The sequence below is a fragment of the Pseudorca crassidens genome, chromosome 2, assembly GCF_039906515.1.
Source record: "Pseudorca crassidens isolate mPseCra1 chromosome 2, mPseCra1.hap1, whole genome shotgun sequence".
In the NCBI taxonomy this organism is placed as follows: domain Eukaryota; kingdom Metazoa; phylum Chordata; class Mammalia; order Artiodactyla; family Delphinidae; genus Pseudorca; species Pseudorca crassidens.
In genome coordinates this window covers 164,596,371-164,621,917 of record NC_090297.1, presented here as the reverse complement: position 1 = coordinate 164,621,917, position 25,547 = coordinate 164,596,371, and the positions used below count along the sequence as shown (strand labels likewise).

At 50.8% G+C, this 25,547-nt stretch overlaps 1 protein-coding gene across 1 annotated transcript in view; it reads right to left on the bottom strand.

Moving 5' to 3' along the window:
- The window catches only part of LOC137209638 (calpain-8-like), a 101,193-nt gene that overhangs the window by 20,400 nt on the left and 55,246 nt on the right, over positions 1-25,547 (bottom strand). The window contains 11 exon segments of the mRNA XM_067711185.1: positions 2,585-2,621; positions 3,979-4,196; positions 10,121-10,128; positions 10,438-10,617; positions 13,568-13,728; positions 14,672-14,746; positions 17,455-17,540; positions 19,593-19,676; positions 20,725-20,879; positions 21,146-21,248; positions 21,882-22,000. Of these exon segments, the coding sequence (XP_067567286.1) occupies positions 2,585-2,621; positions 3,979-4,196; positions 10,121-10,128; positions 10,438-10,617; positions 13,568-13,728; positions 14,672-14,746; positions 17,455-17,540; positions 19,593-19,676; positions 20,725-20,879; positions 21,146-21,248; positions 21,882-22,000 (1,226 nt within the window).

The following is a 25,547-nucleotide window of genomic DNA, read 5'->3' as shown; positions in this document are numbered from 1 at the left end:
TGTGTGTGTGTCAGGGGGAGGGGTACCTTAAAGAGAAAAGGCCAAGTTTCCCTGAGACCAAGAAGATGTTGGCAGTTCCCAGGGCCCTGAAATATGGGAACCCTTGTATGGCTCCATACATGATGCTCTGGAGACCTCAAGGGACGGTTGTCCCCTAGGCCTGGCGACTCCTAGTTTACCAAAGATTCTAAGCCGCAGACCTAGTACAGAAGCCCAAGAGCTGCCAGACATGAAGGAACCTATGAGCTGAGACAGTGGGCATCTCAAGGAAGAACAGTGAGGACCCGTGACTGGTACAGACTTCCTGGTGTTTCAGAAAACCCCAAGACCATGGGAGGTGGAGACGGTGCACCCCGACAATGACTGAGATTGAATTCCTGAAATGGGGGTTTAGTAAGTTTCTGGGGCTTTTTTGTTGTTGTTGTTGTTGTTGTTGTTGCTGTACGCGGGCCTCTCACTGTTGTGGCCTCTCCGGTTGCAGAGCACAGGCTCAGCAGCCATGGCTCATGGGCCCAGCTGTTCTGCAGCATGTGGGATCTTCCCGGACCGGGGCACGAACCCGTGTCCCCTGCATTGGCAGGCGGATTCTCAACCACTGTGCCACCAGGGAAGCCCAGTAAGTTTTTTTTATTAAAGTGTAGTTGATTTACAATATTGTGTTAGTTTCTGGTGTACAGAAAAGTGATTCAAATATATATATTCAGAGTATGAGAAAGAATATATGTATATATTTTCTTTCTCATATTCTTTCCATTATGGTTTATTACAAGATATTGAGTATAGTTATACTAGGTCTTTGCTGTTTACCTATTTTATATATTGTAGTGTGTATCTGTTAATCCCAAACTCCTAATTTATCCTTCCCCCTCTTTTCTCCTTTGGTAACCATATATTTGTTTTCTATGTCTGTGAGTCTGTTTCTATTTTGTAAATAAGTTCATTTGTATCATTTTTTTAGAGTCTACATATAAGTGATGTCATATTATATTTGTCTTTGTCTGACTTACTTCACTTAGTGTGATATTCTCTAGGTCCATCCATGTTTCTGCAAATGGCATTATTTCATTCTTTTTTATGGTTGAGTAATATTTCATCATCATATATACCACATCTTCTTTATCTATTCATCTGTTGATGGAGACTTGAGTTGCTTCCATGTCTGGGCTATTGTAAAGAGTGCTGCTATGAACATTGTGGTTGCACGTGTCTTTTCGAATTAAGGTTTTCTCTGGATATGTGGCCGGGAGTGGGATTGCTGGGTCATGTGATAGCTCTATTTCTAGTTTTTTTAAGGAACCTCTATACTGTTCTCCATAGTAGCTGTACCAATTTACATTCCCACCAACAGTGTAGGAGGGTTCTCTTTTCTCCACGCCCTCTCCAGCATTTATTATTTGTAGAATTTTTGATGATGGTAGAGTCAGTTTTAAGTTGATTTAGCAGGGAAAAAAAAGGGGGAGTGGGGGAAGGATAGTTCTTCCCACCTGAATTGTGGACTCAGATCCACACCCTCCACACTGGCACACTGGCCTTTCTAACACACTTGGGACCACTAGGAGGAGCAGCTACTGTGAGAGACAAGGCCTGGGGGGCAGTGAAGAGGCTGAGCTGGCATCTACCTGCAGTGCGGAAGGGGAAGGGGGCAGGAGGGAGAGCTCTGACCAGCTGGGACCACGCAGAGGCAGAAGCACAGAAAGGGCCTCTGGTGCCAGGAACTGCAGCTGACTCAAGGCAGGGGCCGCTACTGACCATTAGCTTAACTACTGGACACCAAGTCCAGTTCAGAGACTAATGGGAATGAGAAGGAACAGACAATGGGGCACACGTTTTCTATCTAATAGACTCACGGCATAACTGCCCTGCCCCCAGGGCAAGATGGGTCCATCTTTGGCACCTCCTCATGCATCTGCAGAAATAAGAGCTTAAAGATTTGATATATGCCAAATAATACCACCACCCCTCATAAAACAGCCACACTCAACGTGCTGCCTCTGTGCACCGCATCTGAGAAACAGGGCAGGGAGGGAGGGGTAGAGGGAGTGAGGCAGGTGAACCCACAAACTCTGTGCATTTCTTCCTCCAAAGTCTGCTCTGAAATGACCTCCCCCACGGAGCCTCCCGAAGGAGGTGCTCACTCCAGCACCCTCAGACTACATTCACACAGGCTTAGATCCATTGCTGGCATGAGCTGCCCTTCATCTTTTTCCTTATGCTTCTGTCATTTGTCTAAAAGACTGGATGGAGGTCTGTCTAAGAGCAGGGACTAGATCTCTTTCTCCCATCGCCTTCTCCATCCCACCCAGAAGTGCTCAAGCTCACAGCAAGTGCTCTGAGGATCCACCTGCCTGAATGTGGGGGACACTCAGACTCCCCCTACGGGGTAGGAATGTGTTACAAAGTCTGGGTTCCGGGTGCTGCGTCTATCTCATCTTCATCAGGAAGAGCCAGGACCTAGAAAATGTTGTGGCCCTGATGAATAACGTTATCGTCCTCAGTATATAAAGAGCAGTTATGAATCAATAAGAAATCCCAAATGCCTGCTATGCATCAGTGTCAGAGCTTGGCATACTAAAATGCGGCATACCTCATGTGGGTTTCCAGCTACTACATCCCCAATTTCCCTAAAACACAAAGAAAGAAAAAAACAAGTATGAGTAAGTCAAACATACAGCTAATGGCTAGGTTCTTTTAGGAAGTTTTTAGCTCTGCTGAGGGATTGGATTCCTACGCAAGACCTTCAGTTCCTACTAGCACCAAACTGCATAAACTGAACCAGGACCCCTTCCTTCACCTCCCCAACCGCCCCCCCCACCCTGAGTTTTTCACCAGAGACAAGAACTGCCAAGTTCAGTGGGCACCCCATGGAATCTAGAATGTTCCCCCTGGTGGATCACTCTTCTGGGGAATTCTCTCCCCACCTTGCCCCAGTTACTATTCTCATCTTCCCCTAGGAACCCAGCTATGTGAATCCCTGTTGAAATGGTGTCTGAGGAGTGAGCCACCAAGCCCACAGCCCACGTGTCCATGCACACACGCACATGGTTTACGTGGTGCAGTGTGGTGTGTGTGTGTGTGTGTGGTATGTGGAATGTGTGTGGTGTCTATGTGTGTGCTATATATGTGTTATGTATGTGTGGTGTGTGTGATGTGTGTGTATGGTATGTGTAAGGTATATCAGGTGTGTGTGGTCTGTTTGTGGTGTGTGTGTGGTAATATGTGGTCTGTGTGTATGTACGGCGTGTGTGTGTGGTGTGTATGTGTAGTATGTGTGGTGTGTGGTGTGTGAATGTCTGTTGTGTGTGTGTTGTGTGTGTCTGTGGTGTGTGTGGTGTGTATATGTATGTGGTGTGTGTGATGTGTGTGGTGTGTATGTCTGTGCTATGTGTATGTCTGGTGTGTGTGTTGTGTGTGCAGTGTGTATGTCTGTGTTGTATGTGTTGTATGTTGTGTAGTATGTGTTGTGTGTCGTGTGTGTATGTATGTGTTGTGGATGTGTATGGTATACGTCTGTGTTGTGTGTGTGATCTGTGTATGTGGTGTGTATGTCTGTGGTGTGTGTATGTGTTGTATGTTGTGTAGTATGTGTTGTGTGTCGTGTGTGTGTATGTATGTGTTGTGGATGTGTATGGTATACGTCTGTGGTGTGTGTGTGTGTGGTGTGTGTAAGGGAAGAGGCGGTGCTCTCATCTAGATCCTCCTCTATGAGGTGCCCATCCCCACTGCAAGGAAAACGCTCTAACCAGGCTGTTACTGGTGCCCTTTCTCTCTAGCCTTGACCTTTTTTAAGGAAAACGCCACCATGTCCCACAGACCAACGTGTAGGGGCAGTAGTGGGACACCTAGTGAAGGACCCTTGAGATCTATGGTGTTCTACAAATTTCTTCTGGGAGCCGGGGGTAGGTCCCCCACAGCGACAGGGCCTGCACCTGCGCGGAGCCAGGTCCCTCTGTCACCCCCGCCACCCCGGAGGGAAAGGACACGCCCAGGGCCTTGGCCTTCTTCTCCGAGAACACCCTCAGGCAGAAGTCGCCGTCCTTGAAGGGCCCGAAGGTGGACGGCACCACCACGTACTCCCCGGGGGGCAGCTGCACACGAGCTGAGACCTGGCGCAGGTTGACGTAGGTGCTGGAGCGGGTGGAAGGCTGGCGGCCCAGGAAGAAGACCCGGCCCAGGTGCTCATCCCTGTGGCTCTCCAGCTGTGCAAAGCAACAGTCAGGGTCAATGTCTTGTGAAATCCTGGAAGATGAAGGCCCCAGAGTTGGGTTTTATCGCACTAATTTAGGGACGGTTGATTTTTAACCCTGGGCTGAGAATCAGGAAGCCTTGGATTCTGTCGTGAGCTCACCGTGTGTCCATCATCAAATGTGTTCAGAGCACCTCTGGGTGCCCGGCCCAGGTTGAGGCACTGACCTTGGCCAGACCCCTTTCCCTCTTCCTGCGTAAATGAAGGATTGGACAGCAGGTGTGCTCCGTGTGTGTGCTCAGCTTCTCTCTGGATATCTGTCCTCATGAATCATCCCTCATTGAATCTGCAGCTGTACCTGGGGGTGTGGCGCTGAGCTCCCCAATACAGGCCTGTGGCTTAAATACTGGTTCCCAAGCAACAGCAGCCAGGAGGGCCTGCTCACCTTGGCCTGGCTCGGAAAATTGCTCTACGAGGTACCAGGGTGATCAGATTTGGGGGAGAGGGGCGGGGCAGGGAGGCATACAGAGGGGCTGGCCACCCCGAGGGAGGCCTGGCCCTCCTGGGAGGGGGAAGATGCTCCCTAAGACCCATCTGTCTGTTGGAGGGAGAGGGAGGTTGTGGTCATAGGCCACGGGCTAATTAGTGGCTACAGAGTGCTTTGAAAACGCTGTTGCCGGTGTTATTGCTGCTGTGATGAAGCCTCCCCATGGCACTGTATCTTCAGGACCAGGCTTCATCAAGATGCCTGTGACAGCGCAGGTGCTGGTGAGCTGCAAGGGCTGCGACTTCTGTGTGACTCAGAGCTGGACTGCCCACCCCAGGGTAGACAGTGCCTATTCGTGGTCACGCGACCCTCTTTGGATCACAGCGGGACCCCCCAGCCTGCCCCTGCTGACCTGGGCACAGAGCAGCCACAGCCTTGGGATCCCCCCACCCACCCACCAGAAGTTTTCTACTCTGGGCAGAATGCTGGGGCGTGGCCAGCAAGGCCTTGGCCGAGTGCAAGTGTTAAGGGGCTAAATGTCATTCTTGCCCTCCCTGATGACTGCGAGGGGAGGAAACAGGAAACCAGCAGGGGAGAAGGTGAAGTGTGGGATGGGAGGTGGGAAGGGAACGGGGCAAACTGAGTTCTAGCAGGAACCCAGGGGCGGGACAGATTGCAGACGCCTCACCTGGGAGGCCAGAGTGAGAGGTGGAGAGTACGGAGGCAGGAGCTGGGGCCCCTCTGTCCTACTGGGGACTCCACACAGGCATGTGCCACAAGGGCCCTGGCCCTCGCGCCTCCCCGTGGCCTGGCCCAGCCACGAGTGTGTGGGCCCAGGGTCAGCGTGAGCACCCCTGGGGGGCTTGTTGAAAGTGCAGGTCCTCGGGCCCCAAGCCAGACCTGCGGAATCAGAGACTCTGGGGCTGGGGCCCAGCAGCCTGTGCTTTCACAAGCCCCCCAGGCCTTGGAACCGCTGACCAAAGAGCCACTGGCACCTGCAGAGCACAGGCTCCACAGCGACGCACGGAGAGCACCGGGAGATGCTCCTGGAGGCCGCACTGTGTGTGCAGAGGACCTCGCTCTCATAGACGGGCCGTTTCTGATGGGAGCCACCACCCGTCAGACTTAGTGCACGTTTGAATTTAATGACTTTTGAGTAGTGAAGAGGGGCATGCCCTAAATCATCCATTCGCTCTTGTCTGTTGCCTCCATAACCAATAATATGCATCTGGGAGCCATCAGGCAGGGTAGACCAGCGATCGGCAGCCTTGGAAGAAGGCATAGGCTGGAACCTGTGAACGTGGGCCTCATTGGCACATGCTACCAGGTGGCCAAGGCTGAGAACCCTGGGGGAGCAGGGATTAGCACAGCAGGGCAAACGTACCCCTACATCATTCGAGTAATAGACTCCGGCTGGGGTAGCCCCAGACAGAACAAGTGGTTCCTAACCTTGGCCGCACGTTGGAATCACCCCAGAGATTCTGCCATAATTGGTCTGGGCATGGAGACATCTAAGAACTCCCAGGTGTCCCTAGCGTGCAGCCGAGGAGAGGCTCGCTGGGCTGGGTCGAGCTGCGGCCTGACTGTGTACCAGCTGCATGGATGAGGCAGTCTCACAGCACCCCACCAGCCCCTGCCCACGAGGCCACCGGGATAGCTGGGCGAGGCCTGGGACCGTAGCAGGAAACCCCAGATGTAAGTACGACCCTGATGACATGCCTCTCTAACCCAGCTGTAAATCACTGAGGAGATGCAGGAAAAGCTGGGAGCCAAAAAGATCAAGGTGGTGCTTCCTTCTCTGGGCCTTTATTTCTGTCGGCTAGATAAACAGGAGCCTAAGTGAGCTACAGTCATCTTGTTTGTATCAGACCACCAGGCACACAAGGGGCACAGGTCACCACTGTCCCCTTCCTGGCAGGTGGGACCCAAGTGTCTTTACCAGCTCTCTCAGGGGTAGCAGCTTACCGGATCCTGTGGGAGTCGGTTTGTGGGAGAACCGGCTTCCATCAGAGGAAGCACATGCCACTGGGTGCCCATCACGAAGGCAGCCCAGCTGTTCCTTACCAAGGAGGACATCTCCGTCAGTGTTCACATATCTCTTTGGGGACCTACAGGGCAGGAGACAAGAGCATGTCACCTGAGGGTGCCGTGGGCCTCCCTTTGTGCCTCTGTGTCCCTCCCCACATCTGGCCCACAGACTGTGCAGTCCTGGGCCACTGGGAGGAATTCTGTGCTAAAGTGAGAGACATTAGCATTTCTGAAACTGGAAAGTCATTGGTGAATTTTCAAGGCCATCTGTGGACTACTGAGCCCCAGAAATCCGAAAGGAGAAAAAAGGTTCTCCTTTATTTCCATATTGTATAATCTACCAGGACCCCAAATGTTTGAGGAGGACTAACCTTGGGGGTTAAAGGAGAACTAACATCTTACAGACCTAGAGACCTGGCCTCCAGATGAAGGCCTTGGCCAGAAAGGGGTCTCACTCAACTCGAGCCATAATTTAATCACCACTGGCTACAGGGATTGGTCCAGGAATAGGCACGTGACCCAAGCTGAGTCCATCACAGACTCCTCTAGGATTTTCAAATTGGAACTAAGGGAAGGGGCCCCCTTGTTTTATGTGGGTGATATTAGAGAGACTGTGCAGAAAGCCAGACCAGGAAGATGGCATTGACACCAGAGGGGAGATGTGAAGAGAAAGGGTCCTGAGAGCAGGCACGTCCCCAGTCCTAAGCATCCCTGTCCTTCCCTGGGTTTGGTGACAGGAGCTGGTAAATTCCTTTTTCACTAGTCTAGGTAGAGTTAAGTCCAATTATTTGCAAATGGAAATGGTGATGCCCACAGGAGATCTCAGATGCAGAGTGGGAGTCCTCCCATGCCAGAGAAGGCTCTGAAGAGGGTTCAATCCCCCCTTGTCCTTTTCCCACCTTTGCCCCTCCCAAGCAGGCTCTTTTGACCAGAAGAGTAGCAAGGGCATTGTTTGTGGCTTAGGTCTGTCGGCAGCTGCCAACTCTGAGGGAAAAAAATTAGGGAAAATTTGGGTCAGCTGGCATCCTCACTCCGCAGCCCCTGTTTATAATTGGCAGCAGAGGTAGAAAAGTCTGCAGTCACTCCTCTAAGTTTGCATCTAAAGCTAAAATCCCGCATACAGAGGTCCCGGCTGTCTGGGAGAGCAGAGGTCCTCGGGGGATCTGCCTCCCAACAGCCTTCACCCCCTGGGCAGGGATTCTCAACCACCTCGGCTGTCTTTGCATTCACCCCGCCCACCGCCGCAGGCGATATGCTCTGATTCCACTGCCAAGAGGCCCCAGGAAGGAACTGAGCCAGCCAGCCAGGCCTCAGGTGGCACAAGTCCCCAGCCACAGCGTCCAGACAGGAGCACAGGCCAGCCTTGCCCACTGATGGATGGAAAGGGACAGTCACCTTTGAAATGCAAGATATCCTGGATGCAAATGACAGGCCTGTGTGGCAGGAGCCTGTTGTCACAGCAGGAAAGATTACAGGGGAGAGAGCGGGGGCCAGACGAGCAGGGCTTTTTAGCCTTTGGGGGTTTCTGGCTGTTCCTCAGTCACTGTCAGTTTTCCCACCTCAAACCAGACTCCAGTTTGCAGACAGTTAAAGCCAGAAGAAGCAGTTCCAGGGGTCAGAGAATGGTACCCCCTGCAATCCCTACATGGCCTCTCTCCAACGCCTGGTACTTTCTACAAGCCCAGGCACAGACACTCCCTACAGGGCTGTACACCTTCCTCACACTGACGTCAAAGGGGCTGTGTTCACAGATGTCATGCTCTAATTTATACGCCTCTGGCTGTAAGAGGAAGGTCCACAGATCACATACGTGGGGTTATTTTATAAGCAGCTGTAAACTAATGTCTGAAAAATTGACATGCCGTATATATTATTTACGAGAGCAAATGCCATGCCCACAAAGCTATTTCCGTGTGTTAGCTCACGTACCTTTGAAAGAACGCTTTGTTGATCCGGTTATAGAAGGTAGAGCTGGTGGATGAAGAGCTGGTGGCCACAGTCCCCATTCAGCCCACCCTTTGGCCACGCCCGCCTCCTGCCTGCTCTCCCAAACTGTCACTTCCTCTCCAGCTGTCAAGAAGCACATGATGTCCCCTATGGCTGGAATGTTCTCCCTCATCCACCTTTGAAATCCAGCTCTTTTTTTTTTTTTTTTTTCCAATACACTGGCCTCTCACTGTTGTGGCCTCTCCCGTTGCGGAGCACAGGCTCCGGACGCACAGGCTCAGCGGCCATGGCTCACGGGCCCAGCCGCTCCGCGGCATGTGGGATCTTCCCAGGGCACGAACCCGCGTCCCCTGCATCGGCAGGCAGACTCTCAACCACTGCGCCACCAGGGAAGCCCTCCAGCTCATTTTTTGACACCCTGATCAAATTCTTCTCCTCCACGAAGCTATCCCTCTCTGAGGAGACCTCAGCTCACCGTGCTGGTCCCCGTCATAGCAGATCTGCACTGCCCTGTAGCTAGTGGAGTGTGTGTGTGGTTTCCCCCTCTAGATTGTGAGCACCCTGAGGTCGATAACCTTCTGCTCTTCCTCTGGATCTCAGCTTTCAGCACGGCACCTGGCACGTGGCAGATATGCACTAAAGAACTGTTGAATTGATATGCATAGGGTAAGTGCTTTCTTGGTTTTTTATCCCTATAAGCAAAACATCTGTTTTGGTCCTACTTACATTCTAGGTGGGGATGGAAAGAATACGCTGGAGTAGAATTGGAGATTATTTATTTGAAATACTTTTCTCCAGCCATCAAGCAGCAATTATTTTCCAACTCCCATTCCTCCAACACAAAATACACACACATACACACACACACACACACACACACAAAACTCTAAACCTCTAAGTTCCAAAATAAGTGAAAGAAAGGGGCTGGAGGTCACGTGAGCTTGACAATTGCACTTTTCCTTACTGGTTTCTTATTACAGTACTTCTTTCCCATGCACTTATGTATACTGAGATGTTGGGCTTCCAGCCAGCTCTTGGTGTTTCTGATTAGAATTATATTTTTCCCAAGAAATTCACTTTTAACAAAATTCTATAAAAACAACCACCACGAATCCCTCCGGAATTCGTTATAAAAAGTCTTTGCCTACGTAAAATAAGTGGATTCCAATTTGATCCTGGCTAGACTTGTCAAGACCCAGAGGTCTTGCTTTAACCTACCTGTTAGGCTGTGAAATCTATAGAGGGGTGGTTACAGGGCAAACTGGGGTATTGAGACACGCACTGCAGCCTGAGCCCAGAGCCAGCTGTGACCTTCCAACCAGAGACACTAGAACTGAAAATGACCTGGGGCTCCTTTCACCCCAGCCCACGCCTTGTGTGTCCCAACAAGTGTTTCAAGGTTGCCCAGGGAGAAAGAGGATTTGTCTTTGGCTCCCTTCCCCCACTCTGTGATGTCCTCATACTCCTTGTGTCACCTTCTTGGCTCCTGTCCCCTGAGAAGCCTATACATGGAGAGAGTCTAATAAGTGTAGTTACACTGAACCCTCAATGACAGACAAAGCTTAATGAATTACACGTCTCAGTGTTAACAGTAGAGATTTAAGCCAGAGGAATGAATCTCTAATTGTGGAATTCAGGCCTCAGTAAGGCCACTGGGGGAGGCATTTTGGGGAGCAAGGAAAATGCTTGATTAGGGACATCCAAACAATAAGAAAGATTCGCTTCAATTGCTGGGCAAAATATTCTGACCAAAGACATCAGGCGTGCCGTGACGGCTGACCCCAGCTCCAGCGTACCTTGTAGACAGCGTCGGCTATGCTGAGCATGCCCTGTCCCATCCTCTTCTGTCGCCTGTGATTCTTCTGCAGCGGCCCCAGCAGCACCGTGCAGCCGGGTTCACCAATGCTCTCCTCCTGGTGGTCGCCCACCTCGTCCAAACAGATTTTGAACTGGGGATTGGTCCAGTAAGTGGCTAGAAGTCACCAGGAGATGGTGGTTCCCCCCAGGGCGGGTGAGGCGATCGGGGAAAAATAGAATGAAATGGAGGAATTTTGATCATCTCAAGGAAAGCATAACTCTGGCCAAACTGTGCCGGGTAAGCAGGGCTTGGCAAGTTTGCTTTACAAGGTGGTCAGTATTTCCTCCTATCTCCCTACCCCACCCACATACCAGCACACACACCCCACAGCACGTGGAAACTTTACACTTGTCCATTTGATCAACCAGGGCCCAGATATACTTGACGGGATATTCAAGGTCCCGTGGTCCCAGGGCTACACTGGTCCCCCTGGGAAGGAAACTCCAAGTCTTCTGGGGAAATGATTAACATCTCCTTGTTCTCAGCCTGTGAAGAACTGACCTGTGAAGATGAACCCATCTCCTGGAGGAAGGAGGTCTCTGGGGGGGAAAGCAGGTCCCTGAAACAGATGAGGACAATTCTAGCAAAATCTAGCTACCAAGGAGGCCTCTCCTGACAGACTATAAGAAGATGACCAACCACTCTTGCCCCCTGGGAAGCCTGTCTGACGGGCCCCCGCTTCAGATCACAGCCCAAAACAGCCATGACTGCTGATCCTCTGTCCATTGATCCAGGGACCCCACTAGATGGCTCAGCGTGGCAGCCAGAGATGAGGGACGCTCCCTCAAGAGTACGTCATTTAATAATGCCCAAGGAATGATAATTGGCAATTAAGAAACACTCCTGCCGTACCACCTATGGATATTTTAAAACACTGCTTCATTTCAAATATGACCTTAAAAAAAAAAAATCTCTCCAAATAGTGACTGTACAAGCCAAGGCACAGAGAGGGCAAATGGGTCATCCAGGGACACACAGCAATTCTATGACTGACTCAAGTGGCAGAGTATGATTGAGGAAGATAGGCTTGGCAGCCATCTCCATGCCAGGGCCTCAGTAATTTCAATAACGATGTGCCCTGGGGGAAGAAAGGGGTGGGGGATGGAGAGAGTGCTTAGATCTTCTAGGTAAGGGTCCAACCTGATACAATAACAGGGCATTCACAGGTGACCAAGAGCCACTGGTTATTATATTTTCTTAACAATAAAATTACTTATTGAATTCCACCTTCCCAGAACTTCCACTTCCAGATTTTTTTTTTTTATCTAAGGCACAAGTGTGTAGAATTTTGTGTGTGTGTGTGGTACGCAGGCGTCTCACTGTTGTGGCCTCTCCCGTCGCGGAGCACAGGCTCCGGACGTGTAGGCTCAGCGGCCATGGCTCACGGGCCCAGCCGCTCCGCGGCATGTGGGATCTTCCCGGACCAGGGCACAAAGCCGTGTCCCCTGCATCGGCAGGCAGACTCTCAACCACTGCGCCACCAGGGATGCCCCTACAAGTGTGTAGATTTTAAAACAAATATCTGTCGATTCCAGAGGAGCCAGAGACAATTCTGTAATCTTCTAAACTTACATCATTACCAAAGGGCAGGAACAGTCCATCTGTCCCGACAGCTAGCTGGCAGCACAGATGGGGTAGCGATTTCGTGCAGACAGATACCTTAGGCACCCCTACAATTCCGAGCTCCCAAAATGATCCATGCAAATTTCCTTCACATTTTCTAAGAGCTTGCTAATGGTGAGCATATTTTAATTTCTCCCAAATGCAACATCACTACAATCCCTACATTTTTTGGTTACTCCTTAACAGAGCTGGAAGAAGAAAATGGGTGATAAAGATAACACATCCCATTTGTATAACACTACACCATTTACAAAGCGCTTCCGAAGGTGGGTATTATCCCTCCACTTTGACGATTGGGAAATTGAAGCTCAGACCAGGGAGACGACCCTCCCAGGGCCCCAGAGCTGTTGCACCGGGCATCTGAGCGACAGTGGCAGGAAAGGACCACCCTCCTTCCATCTCTGCCGTCAGAAATGGGAGCTCGGGTTGGATGGGGATAATGAACAAGAGACCCGGTCAGGACCCAGGACTGCACCTACATGGGATTTTATTCTAACGCTGCTTCCACGCCCTGAGCACAGGCTTGCAATGAGCTCTGTCGTGAGAACAAGGCCCAATGCTTACAAGTCGAAGTCGGTTAACAATGTCAACGTCAGACCAGGAGGGACATGGGGCCTGGGGAGACGGGCAGTGGAGAGGGTGGGTTTTGCTTTCTTTCATTTCTCCTTAGAGATGTGGGGTTGTTTTTCGGAGTTTCTTCCTCTGGTGCTGCCTCAGCTGATTCAACCTAGGAGGAGCCTCTATGTGTAGATACTAGTGGTCTCCCGTGAACAGGGAAGGCGTCCCACCTTTAATAAGATGAGGGCCCGGGTTAGTGCAGAGGCAGCGGTTTGCGCCAGGCTATCCCCACCAGGGAGGGAGTTCCGATGACGACCAGGGGAGTGGACAGTGGCCCTTCGCACACCCTGTGTGTGACCACCCCTGACCCAGGCTGTCTGACTCGGAAGCAAACAAAGCGGAATGGCCGCTCGGACGGATGCCGTCTGCTGATACAGTGATGCCGAACCCGCGTCCCTCTAGCGCACCATTAGCCTCTGTCCCAGGGCACAGTGGGCCAGTTGCCAGCCAGCCGGGCCACATGGGGACGGAGGAAGCCTCAAAGAAAAACAAGAGGCCTTGGTGCGGGGTGACAAGAGCATGGTTAGTACGAAGAAGAACGGCCTTGGGGGGCAGGGGGCAGGTGGGTGAAGCAGAGATAGTCTGAACACACAGACGCTGAAGAATGACGTTACCTGAGATCAGGCCCCGGGTGAATGGCTGCAGAGCCGCCATCCACCACTGCTGCCCTGGCCTCCAAGCCCCAGAAAGAAGCTGGGCCACTAAGGGGTGCCAGGAGCCAGAGAAAAGAGTGCAAAGGCACTGTCCCAAGATTAACATATAAGGATGCCCAGCCCTGGGAGGACAAGCCAGAAGAAGGTGAGCACGGCAGCTCCCACCTCACCTGCGGAGTGCTGGCAGCCGCCGGCAGTGGAGCCCCGTATCCAGTACCCATTGAATAGAATCAGGTTCCACTTGTGCACCTCCTCGCTGCTCAGGGAGTCCAGAGACAGGTTGCAGATCTCTAGCCGAGAGAATTGCCTCAAGAAATCCGAAAAAGACATCCTGGGGGCAGAGGGACAGTTGGGCTCTCAGTCGAGAGAGCTGGGCTGGAAAAGTGATGGAACGCGTGCCCCCTGGGCACAGGACAGACCAAAGGCCGTGGGCTAGCTCGAGTCTTTTCTGCAGCCCACTGTACAAATATGCAGGGGTCATTGACCACATTCCTCACTACTGTTAGCATCTCCATTTTTCTTAGAGAACCCCCACTCATATCTAACCAACCCCGCAAAGAGACGAAACCATCAACTGGAGAGACCCTGGCAGGTAAATTGAACCAAACCACCATCTCCAAGTTCCCTCCTGTTTACATCTAACTGGTGTTCAAGTCGGAGCCTAGAGATGGCCCCTAAACCACGTCATATTCTTAGCGGTGTCCCTATTATCTTCCTTAGCCCATGAGTGAAGGAAGTTATTTTTTTTCTTTTTTTTTTTTTGCGGTACACGGGCCTCTCACAGTCGTGGCCTCTCCCGTTGCGGAGCACAGGCTCCGGACGCGCAGGCTCAGCAGCCATGGCTCACGGGCCTAGCCGCTCTGTGGCATGTGGGATCTTCCCGGACCGGGGCACAAACCCATGTCCCCTGCATCGGCAGGCGGACTCTCAACCACTGTGCCACCAGGGAAGCCCAAGTTATCTTATTTTGATGCTATGCTAAATCTTGGACTTAAAGAGATAGGAACAGTGCTCCTATTTCACTGGAAAGATATGGAAATGGAGGAAGACAAGCTGATAGCTAATCCGTGTTGAGGCCCAGATATCTTGGTTTCAATGCTTCAGACGTACTGGTACGGAGGTAGAACTACTCTGGGGTAAAAGCGGGAGGAGAAACAAGCCCTCCTGGCTGGGAACCATGTGGAATTCCTGGAACACCTAGAGAGAGCTGCCCACCTGTGAACCAGGAATGGACCCACAACTAAGGGGACAGCACTCCCGCAGGTGACTCTCACCAGAACTCTCCATCCTCAGCTTTCTTGTCCAGCTTTTCTTTCTGCCTGGGATCTATGTAATTCCACTCCAGTGCACTGGGAAAGAAAGAATAGCATTTAAAGTTTTTTTTTTTTTTTTAAAGTTTTTTTTTAAAGGAAGCAGAGGTGATCATTCCTGAAGGGTTTGCTGCAGTGCAAGCTATTTACTGCAGCTCAACTTCCCCCTGAGAAATGGGGAATACCGAAATGATAGCCAGGGGTGGGAGGGGGGTGTAGCCTGGGGAAGGGACGGGGCTCCACGGGCCCTAACAGGGTGACCCCAGGCATGCAGCGGGAACACTGCGCCATGGCTTTGCTTTAAGTTCACTCTCCAGGCAAGTTTTACATTCATGTCTGATTCAGCCCCCCCAGGCCCTGATCACAGGCCTGGGCAAGTCCAAGGCAGGAGCTGCGAGAATGGCCGCCACAGGCCACTCCACTGCTTCTCAATTGGTGAGATGTCCTTCTGGCTTATCTATCAGTCTGAAGTGAAGATACTGTGAGAGGGTCTGAGCATCTCTGGGCACATGAACATGGTCCCCTTCCTGAGCCTGCAAAATGACCATCAGGCCCAGTTTTGTGACAATTTCCATGAAGTAATGTCACCCTGTGAGGCCTCCTGCTGGCGGCCTTTCCATAGCAGTACCCACATAATTTGCTGAAATGCCATTTCCAGCTCCCTGACCTTTAAGGAGTTAGGTTTTCCTGAAATATGTATGCAACGCTAAATAACTGAGCAGTATCCAGATCCATCTTTAAAAAATCCCCTCCCTGATTGCTCTCAGCAAAACGTGAAGACCTCCCCGTCGCTGCATAAAAGCTGGGGCATACCCAAGCCCAGCCTCTTCCTCCAGGGGGGCTCTCAGGACCCCTAGGCATCAGAGATGGGAGCACCCAGGGCCTGTTTAGTTCATGGAAATAGTCATTGGATCAGACCAAACCTCAGGGGCTTCCCTGGTGGTGCAGTGGTTGAGAATCCACCTGCCAATGCAGGGGACACGTGTTCGATCCCTGGTCCAGGAAGATCCCACATGCTGCAGAGCAACTAAGCCCGTGCGCCACAACTACTGAGCCTGTGCTCTAGAGTCTGCAAGCCACAACTACTGAGCACACGTGCCACAACTACTGAAGCCCACGCACCTAGAGCCCGTGCTCCACAATGAGAGAAGCCACCGCAATGAGAAGCCCGCACATGCAATGAAGAGTAGCCCCCGCTCGCCACAACTAGAGAAAGCCCGCGCGCAGCACCGAAGACCCAACACAGCTGAAAATAAATAAATGCATTTTTTTAAAAAAGAGCCAAACCTCAGAATGTGCTTGTTATAAACAAAGATTAGGGGACTAGCTGGAGAATATGAGATCTGACCTAAATCTCCCAGTTAGTTTTTTGAAACTTAAAAAAAAAAAGTTCCAATTTAAAGACATTGGGCTGAGACTAGGGATGTTACCTCAGAGATGCAGCACCCTCCTCCCCCAGCAGCCATGTATAAATACCCGTGGCTGCGTCTCCACATGTAGCCTGCGGGGCTTGCCTGTCACCACCTCATACCCTTGGACCCGTCCCAGCCTGTTAGGGATCGAGCATCTTTGGGGAAAGGAGATAAAGTCATATAAGCCCCGTAAGCAGCTTGGGAAGCAGCTGCTGCTTAAAATGGCCGAAACTGGGGTTTCAGTTTCATTCAGCCATGACATCCTTTTGGGGCAGTTGGCAGAACTAAGGTTTTGGGTTTTGCTCCATCATAGGCAGGAGAATGAAAAATCTTTAATATAAGAGGTGATCCGTGGCCCTGGGGATGTGTTTCTTCATGACACAAACCTCAAGGGAAGTACCAGCTACGAGCACTAATGATGTGTGATTAGCTCATAAATGTAATAAAGTTCCCTTCCAAAGCCCTGGTGGCATCATGCAGCGTGGACAGCACGTATGAGGCACCTACGAGGCTTAAGGATGTGCTGGGGGGGCGAGTGTTATTATGACCATTCCCACTTCTGGTGGCTCTTCATCAGTGACACTGGCCAATTCTCCATCCTTCCCCAGCGCCAACCTGCCTCCCCCGTGCCAGCGGTGCTAACTAGGATGGAAACTGGGCCATGCTCTCTCCATCCTCCGGTACCATGGTGGCATCGATTCCAGGGCACAGCTGTACCAGGACACCACAGGAGGCCTCTGTGTCCAGGCACCACCTCTGACTGGCTGCCACTCTCCACTGTGAGAGGTCTGGGCCCCTCCGTTCATTAATGGCTTTGTTGGGAGAGATCATTACGCCCGCCCGTAATGAGCTCTGCGGGAGCGGGCGTCACTCCCACTCATCCTCACTGCCTCTGGCGGCCAGTGGCTCCTGGGATCCAGTTCCTATTTCTAGGCACGTTTCTTCTTGATGCTGAGGGGTTTGGCCTTTGTCCGAGTGACCAGGCTTTGTGGAGTGGAAAGAATCCGATGGAGAGTGAAGGGTCTCACCTTTGGATGACCGCGGTGGTAGGTAGAAAACAAGCCAACCCTCCGGCGCTCAGCAAAATTCCACTGAGCTGCCAAGCTTGCAAATGCCAAAGCAGAGCAAGGAATCGAAGACTACAGCTGAGTGGTTTTTGTTTGGCTTTTCCCCACCTGGAACCACCTAACACTCTTTTCCGAACAGGCTGTGTGCTTTGTGGACGGAAAGCACTGCCGAGCGTACTCCACTGTGGGTCTCACGATCACTGCGTGTTTTGCGTGATGCCTTCCCGCAGAGGGAGGTGAGCACGGCCGGAGGGAGGAAAGAACCTGCTCATCGCTCCAGGCCCCCATCCATTCCACTTCGCCCCACGGGTTCCGGAGTCTCATCAGCTTCTCTGGATGGCCCCGGAAATCCACCTGCAAGGGCCACAGACAAAGGCAGCTGAATCACCGCGCATACCCCTGCTGCCCTGCGTTCATGTCCTCGCCTGAGCGGACCTGCATTCAATCCCTCAAATGCCCCTAAACAACCACTTATATTTGCTTTTAACACATGTTTTCAAGCCTTAGCTAACTACTCTATTTTCCACAATCTGGTTGAATAAATAGTAAGTCCAGCATAAAAACAAGTGTCTATCTGCTGTAACTTGGATTAAAATTTGATAGTTGACTGACTCAGTTCTTAATATATGAGACCTATTGCCAATCAATGCCCTCCAACAAATACTAAGAACAGAGCAGTTAGCATTTTTCGAGCAGGTAGTATGCGCTAGGCATGGAGCTGGGCAGCTCGGATGCATTAGCACCTCATTTAAACCTCACCACAATCCTATAAACTGGGTGCTGTTTTATCTTCATTTTCATCTCTCTCAAAACTCTGAGACCCAGAGAGAGTAGATATATGTGTATGTATAACTGATTCACTTTGGTGTACACCTGAAACTAACACAACATTGTAAATCAACTATACTCCAATAAAAGTTTTAAAAAACAAACAAAAAAACCTCTGAGACCCAGCCAGAGGGGTTGAGTTATCCAAGATTACCTAGTTAGTAAGTAGTAGATGGAGGACAGGCACCCAGGCAGTCTCTCTCAAAGCCCATAGTGGGAAATCCATACATCCACCTTCTCCTATTGTCTACGGAACACTCACCAGGAGCCCCCACATGTGCCTTTGCATACACGTGCAAACATGATGGACCGTTCTGTCTTCAGTGTCTGACCTGTCATGCCCTCGCCCAGTGTTTACATATATGTGCTCAATTCATATTTGGGAATTGACTTCATTAAAGAGCGTATTTGTGAAACACAAACATTCATGCCTTTTTAATAAATAACAAAAACTGAGACAACCGCTGCGTTTCCTTTTTTGCCTTGGCCATCAGGAAACCCTAAACAAAATTAATTTCTCAACTGGAGCGCTGTCTTTAGCTTAGATTGTCTGGTGTATTTTACCTTTGTTGTATGGTTTTATTGTGTCCATGCTTTTCATTGTAAACCAATGCACATCCTTTTTGGAGGTAAGCAGACTATGGTAAATAGAAATAATGAAAAGTTCAGCCCATGCTTTCTCCTTGGGTTGGAACGTAAGGAATACTTGCTTTCCTTCCCACCATCACACCCCACCTTGAAAGTTGGGGCAGGTTTTACTGCCTTTTTCTCTTTGGAGATCCTATGGGTTTCCACTGCTTTATCTGTACAAACATACTTTTTTTTTTTTGCCATATGACATACAGTAAGATATACTTTTTAAATGCTTTTCTTTTTTTTCATTTTATTTATTTATTTTTGGCTGCACTGGGTCTTGGAAGCTGTGTGCAGGCTTTCTCTAGTTGCGGAGAGCAGGGGCTACTCTTTGTTGCGGTGTGCGGGCTTCTCATTGCGGTGGCTTCTCTTTTTGCAGAGCACGGGCTCTAGAGCTCAGGCTCAGTAGTCGTGGCACATGGGCTCAGTAGTTGTGGCTCATGGGCTCTAGAGCACAGGCTCAGTAGTTGTAGCGCATGGGCTTAGTTGCTCCGCGGCATGTGGGATCTTCCCGGACTAGGACTCGAACCCGTGTCCCCTGCATTGGCAGGTGGATTCTTAACCACTGCACCACTGGGGAAGCCCAAACACCCTTCTTAGAATGAGTGTAGATCTAACTGATAATTTCTACAACTTTCCTCCAAAACTTCGTCCCTCTTCCTGGCCACATCTCAGAGGATAGCCTGCATTTAGTTAGAACCCATAGAGCTGAAGCTCAAAGAGGTTACGTTATCCATCTCTGAGTGGGTAAGAGGTAGGAGGGCCCTTGTAATAAGCAAGAGCTGAGTGTGGGTCGGTGCCAGGGGCTCTGCCACCAGAGATGCTGCACCTCAGCAGGGCAGGGAAGGGCTAGGTGGTGATTCCCTCTCTTTCTCTCAAGGATGCCAGGGATTTATGGTAGTATCATCACGCATTGCCCTTCCGTCTCCCCATGCCCAAGTTTACCTCTTCCACTCCAGTGACAGAGGACGCGTGACTCTTAACCAGCTTCAGGCTGGTGATGGCTTCTGCTGCAGCTGCACTGGAGACCTGAGTTGAGAGTAAAGTCCACTCAGAGCGGCTGCCCCTGACCTTGTTGGGGCCAGTCCTACAATGCTTTCCAAGGACATGCTACACAGCCACAGGGCCCCGGTGCAGGGCTGGGGAGGGGGGGCGGGGGAAGGTGCAGCAATTAACCTCAGGTAAATAGAGCTCTCTCCATCCAAACCCTCTTTGATCAGGCCTGCCTGCCAGTCCTGGGGTATGACTTACCAGCCTTTGAAATGACACAGGAAGTGGGAAGCCATTTATTCTCCAGGAAGGACCCCACGCTGCCTGCAGAAGACTAATTATCCATGACAGTTGTCTGGACTGGCCCTGGTTCACCAGTGGCGGTGGGTGTCCCCAGGGTCCCTCCTCAACAGCCCCTCCCTCTCCCCAGACCCCATGTCACTTCTCCACCAAAAATACACATATCCTGCTGGGGTTTTTATAGAGAGGAGAAAGGGGGACTGCTCTTGCTTTGTCATTCACGTGTGTGAGGTCACCAGGTAAGGGTCGAGAGAAGGAGAAAGAGCAGGTGGAGGGGCAGGTGGCAGCAGACCACGTGGCTGGTGGCCTCCAGGCTCTGGTCTACACACTACCTTGGAACCGCATACAGCCAGCCCCCAGACAGGGCACCACGCCTGGTTCAGAACCTCTTCCCTTTTCTTCAGTGTTCTCAAAGCCCATCATGTATTGTCAATCACCATATTTGTTTTCCAAAATCCCAAGATTACTTAGCAAGAGGGGGTAGCAAAGGTAGGGCCCAGGATCCAGAGATCAAGGCTGCATTCTTAGGGCAATTCCTGCAGTACTAACGGGGCTTAACACTTAGAGCTCCTATGGTTTCTGAGTTTATGAGACCAACTCCAGTTCCTACCCATTACTTAGGTCTTCCCACCGGCTCCCACGTGCTAGGGACAAATATGTCACAGGACTTGCCCTGTAAGTCCTAGACTCTACTCTGGCCCAAAGCCTTCCCAGTCTCTAGCCCCTGTCCGGTTCCTTCCCTATCACACGTGGGGAGGGGCAGCAAAGAGAAACCGTCCCGGCTCACATCAATGGAGCAGGCCAGCAGAGACCCTGCTCGAAGGGCCTTCCGGATGATCTGAAACAGACTGGCTGGTGGCTTCTTCAGCTCATAAAACTCAGAGATGCCACCTGTGAAATCCTCAAAGCCCTCCAGCGAGAGCCTCGTAAGAACTGTTGAGCCTGTTGGGAAAAAAAAAAGAATACATGCATCATTCAGAGCCATTAGCAACCCCAGCGAGGGGACCACATGGGATGGGGTCGGTAGGACATGGTGTGGTCTGGAAGGGACAGGAGGACCTTTGCCAATTTTGTCTGTGGGCCAGGGAGGGGCTTAGGCACACTTTCACATGGCCAGCTCAGCACTTTTCCAGGAGCAAATCTCAGATCACCTCTCACCAAGCCATGTGCTCTATTAAAAACCAAAGTGCAATCTTTCCAGAGCTGACCTTGGCTTCTTGGGTTTCTGGGGGTTGGGGGCATGGGTAGGGATGATGGGGACCCTCCCTCAAAGCTGAGAGGCATCCCTTGGGGTTTGCTTTGGGAATAGGGCTGGGAAGGAACAGGGGTTGCACAAGGGTACCAGTCAATGAAACTGATTCAAAGAACCCCAGAGAAGACTTTGAACATTGAATGCCAGTGAGAAGGAGCATGACTCCCAAGCAAAGGGTAGAGATTTTGATGAGTTTGGGGTCTAAGTACATTTGCTTTATTCTTCTTCTTTGTCATTCTTTTAAAAATTCACATTGGGGCTTCCCTGGTGGTGCAGTGGTTGAGAGTCCGCCTTCCGATGCAGGGGACACGGGTTCATGCCCTGGTCCGGGAAGATCCCACATGCCGCGGAGCGGCTGGGCCCGTGAGCCATGGCCGCTGAGCCTGCGCGTCCGGAGCCTGTGCTCCGCAACGGGAGAGGCCACAGCAGTGAGAGGCCCGCGTACCGCAAAAACAAAAACAAGGTGCCTTCCTCAAGGTCACATGGCCTGGGGGAGACAAGAGGGGATGGATGTGTGGATGCTTGGATGGACATGTTAAAGCAAAGTTTCTCAAACTCAAGCACGCATCAGAATCCCCTGGAGGGATTATTAAAACCTAGGCTACTGGGCCCCAAACCCAGATTTCTGATTCTCGGCATGGGTCCCAAGACTATGGAAAGTACTGTCAAGGGCTGTGAGCAAGCCAGGATACCTGAAAATGAAAGATTCCCCCGTAGTTCTCCTGGAAGTTCTGGTCCCTGGGGTCCACGCGGTAGAGCAGCTCTTCATTCAAGGTAAGGGAGGCAACGGCCGCCAGAAGCCAGCAGTCACCTGCACCATGTCATGGGCGACACGCACTAGTCAGGTCAGGCATGCAGGGTCCCTGCTTTCTCTGAGCCTCACTGGCCCATTCAATCCAGAGTCACATGACTCCCTTCTGGGTCAGATAGTCTGGGACTCCTTGCCTCCAGTGTCTGAAGGTCCTGCTGCCTCCTTGGAAGTTCTGAGCTTCTCCCTTCCCCCCACCTGCCACAGGCTGACCATTCCACATGTCCTAAGCTCTCAATCAGTGGAGTAGAAAGTGCAAAGAAAGAAAGAAAGAAGCAAAAATCATCCTCTTTGATATGGGGAGGGGCAAGGGTGGGCTGTGACAAAGTGAGAGAGTGGCATGGACATATATACACTACCAAACGTAAAATAGATAGCTAGTGGGAAGCAGCCGCATAACACAGGGAGATCAGCTGGGTGCTTTGTGACCACCTAGAGGGGTGGGATAGGGAGGGTGGGAGGGAGGGAGACGCAAGAGGGAAGAGATATGGGAACATATGTATAACTGATTCACTTTGTTATAAAGCAGAAACTAACACACCATTGTAAAGCAATTATACCCCAATAAAGATGTTAAAAAAAAATCATCCTCTTTGATTCCTTAATAACAACTTTAAGAAAACATTTGGTTGGAGGAAACACTGAAGCTATTTGGCCAGCTCAGGATGCGTGTGTGTGTGTGTGTGTGTGTGTGTGTGTGTGTTCCTTGCTCCGCTTGACCTTGGATAACGGAGAGTTGTCTCTTCGTGTCTGTTGGAGGACTGCCCTTTTATGTTTCAGAGCTCACCATGACAGCTGATAAGACTTCTGAGATATTGATTAGCATGAAAAGATCATACTTTTAGTCAGAAGAAATAAAAATCAAGAGAGGTTAAAAATGTTAGGGCTCAGTGTTGGTCACTTTGGAGATCCAAGTAAGTGCAGAAGAAAAGAGAAAACTGCTTTCTGTACAAGTCGGGACCCCCCAGACCCGTGCCCCTGAGCAGTACCTCCACGGAAGGCACCATTATCCCCTGTGGTGTCGACTTCAAAAGATTAAGCACAGCCGCAGACACCCTTTACTGACCTTAGCATCCTGTGGTGGATCTATCATCCTGGAATTGATGTAAATTTGTCTCACATCTCATTTATAGGCTTCTTCTACAACAGTCTCTGAGATCTCAGTGTGCTTACGTATGCTGCTCATCGTGTGAAGGAATATTTCATCTTACTGGCCCGACGGCTGCCTCTTCCCAGTTTCACTCCAGAGCCCTACCTCCAGGAGTTTAGGGCTTGGAGACAAGTTCCTCCCATTCCTATTCCCATCAAATGGCTCCAAAATCTAGCCTGTGTGCCTCAGCCTTCACTTCGTTCACAAAAAAAAATCTGAAGCTCTTCACCATATCTTCAGATAAAAGCCCCTTCAACCATTCAGAGACCCTCTGAGGACCTCGTCTAACTCTCTGTGTTCTTTCCACGCTGTGGCCCAAGCTGTACACATAGTCCAGGATGAACACGCCACGGTTCTCTCAGACGTGGGCTGCCTGAGCAAGTGGTCAGGAAACTGCGACACAGGAACCCACCTCTGAGGACCCATCATCTGCTCAGTACGGCTCCGTCACCAGGTTACCCTAGAAAACCCTTTGCTCTATCTGCCCTCATCTCTCTCAACAGAGAGGCTCATGATTTGGTCCCAAATGAATTCCTTTCCCTCTTCCTTTCCCCGACCAGCCTCATATAGTCTCTCTCTCTCTCTCCGTCTCTCACACACAGTTACTTTTTGAAGAGCTTTTCTGACCCAGAAGCCAGCCCTGCTCCTGACAAACGCCCTCCCCCCGATGGCAGTGGGCCCCCAGGTGGGACCAGAGCCGGAGGAGATAAGAATTGGTACAGCAGGCACGGGACTGTGGCTTCTCACTAAAGAAGACCCAAGGGGGGCAGTACCTCATTCAAAGGCAACTTCCAAAGAGTGGATAAAATAACAGGTTTTCTCCTCTCACTCCAGCCTTCTTCCTGTCAACACCTGTGACCACCTCTTTCCTCTGCTCAGAAATCTTCAACTTCCTCCATTGCTTAAGAACAAGATAAAAACTAACAGGGCCTCAAGATCCTTCCCAATATGCCTCCACCCTACTTCCCCAGCCTGCTTCCCACTGTCCTCCCACCATGAGTCTGATCTCCAGTCGAACTCGCATCTGCACACACCACGCCCTGGTCTTTTCCGGCACACGCTTTCACTCATCCGTCCCCTCGGCTTGTAGAGTCCTTGCTGCGTGCAGCACCACCCTCTTTCCCCGCCTCCACGAAGCCTTCCCTGATGCTTCTCATTCTCCAGCCGCAGGTCACCTCTTTTTCTTTGTGTTTCCTAAAGACCTTGTTTATACTTCTCTGTGCCCAAGCTGCTTCCCAATCCAATCCCTGACCCACTTCGGTGTCCCGTGTGCTCCCTCCTCAGAGCCCCCAGCACCTTCTTGGGTGACTTGAACAAGACTGTCTCTGCAATCTCTTCCTGCAGGACAGGGATGTGGATTCCCCATCCTGGCATCCCCAGCGGGTGGCTGACACAGAGTAGGGGCTCAATGACCGTCTGATGAATAAAAATAAAGATGTGCAGAGAAAGACAAATATCATATGATCTATATCACTTATATGTGGAATCTAAAATAGCACACAAATGAACTTATTTACCAAACAGAAACAGACTCACAGACACAGAAAGCAAACTTATGGTCACCAAAGGGGAAAGGGGGGAGGGATAAATTAGGAGTTTGGGGTTAGCAGATACAAACTACTCTGTATCAAACGGATAAACAATAAGGTCCTACCATATAGCACAGGTAGGACAAGATATTCGATATCTTGTAATAAACCATAATAGAAAAGAATATGAGAAAATATATATATACATAAAACTGAATCACTTTGCTGTACACAAATATTGTAAATCAACTATACTTTAATGAAAAAGACTTTAAAAATTATTTATTTATTTTTTCATCATCTTTTTTAAAAATTACTCATTTATTTATTTATTTTTGGCTGCGTTGGGTCTTCATTGCTGCGCACAGGCTTCCTCTAGTCGTGTCAAGTGGGGGCTACTCTTCATTGCGGTGCGCGGGCTTCTCACTGCGGTGGCTTCTCTTGTTGCGGAGCACGGGCTCTAGGTGCACGGACTTCAGTAGTCGTGGCTCGCGGGCTCTAGAGCGCAGGCTCAGTAGTTGTGGATCGCAGACTTAGTTGCTCCGCAGCATGTGGGATCTTCCCGGACCAGGGCTTGAACCTGTGTTCCCTGCATTGGGAGGTGGATTCTTAACCACTGAGCCACCAGGGAAGTCCCTTAAAATTGTTTTTTAAGTAAATATGTGACCAAATGAATCAATGACTCATATTTTGTTCTTGTGCAAATCCCCAACAGCACCTACACGTTTGCACCTGAATCTCCCTGGTGTCTGGAGAGGTGGAGCCCAATGAGGACATGCGTTGAATCTGACAGGGGCCACCTAAGCCAGCATCAGGGGCCCCTGCCTCTAGAGCTCGGGGGTAGAGGGAGATAAGGGAAGGCCATGGCGGA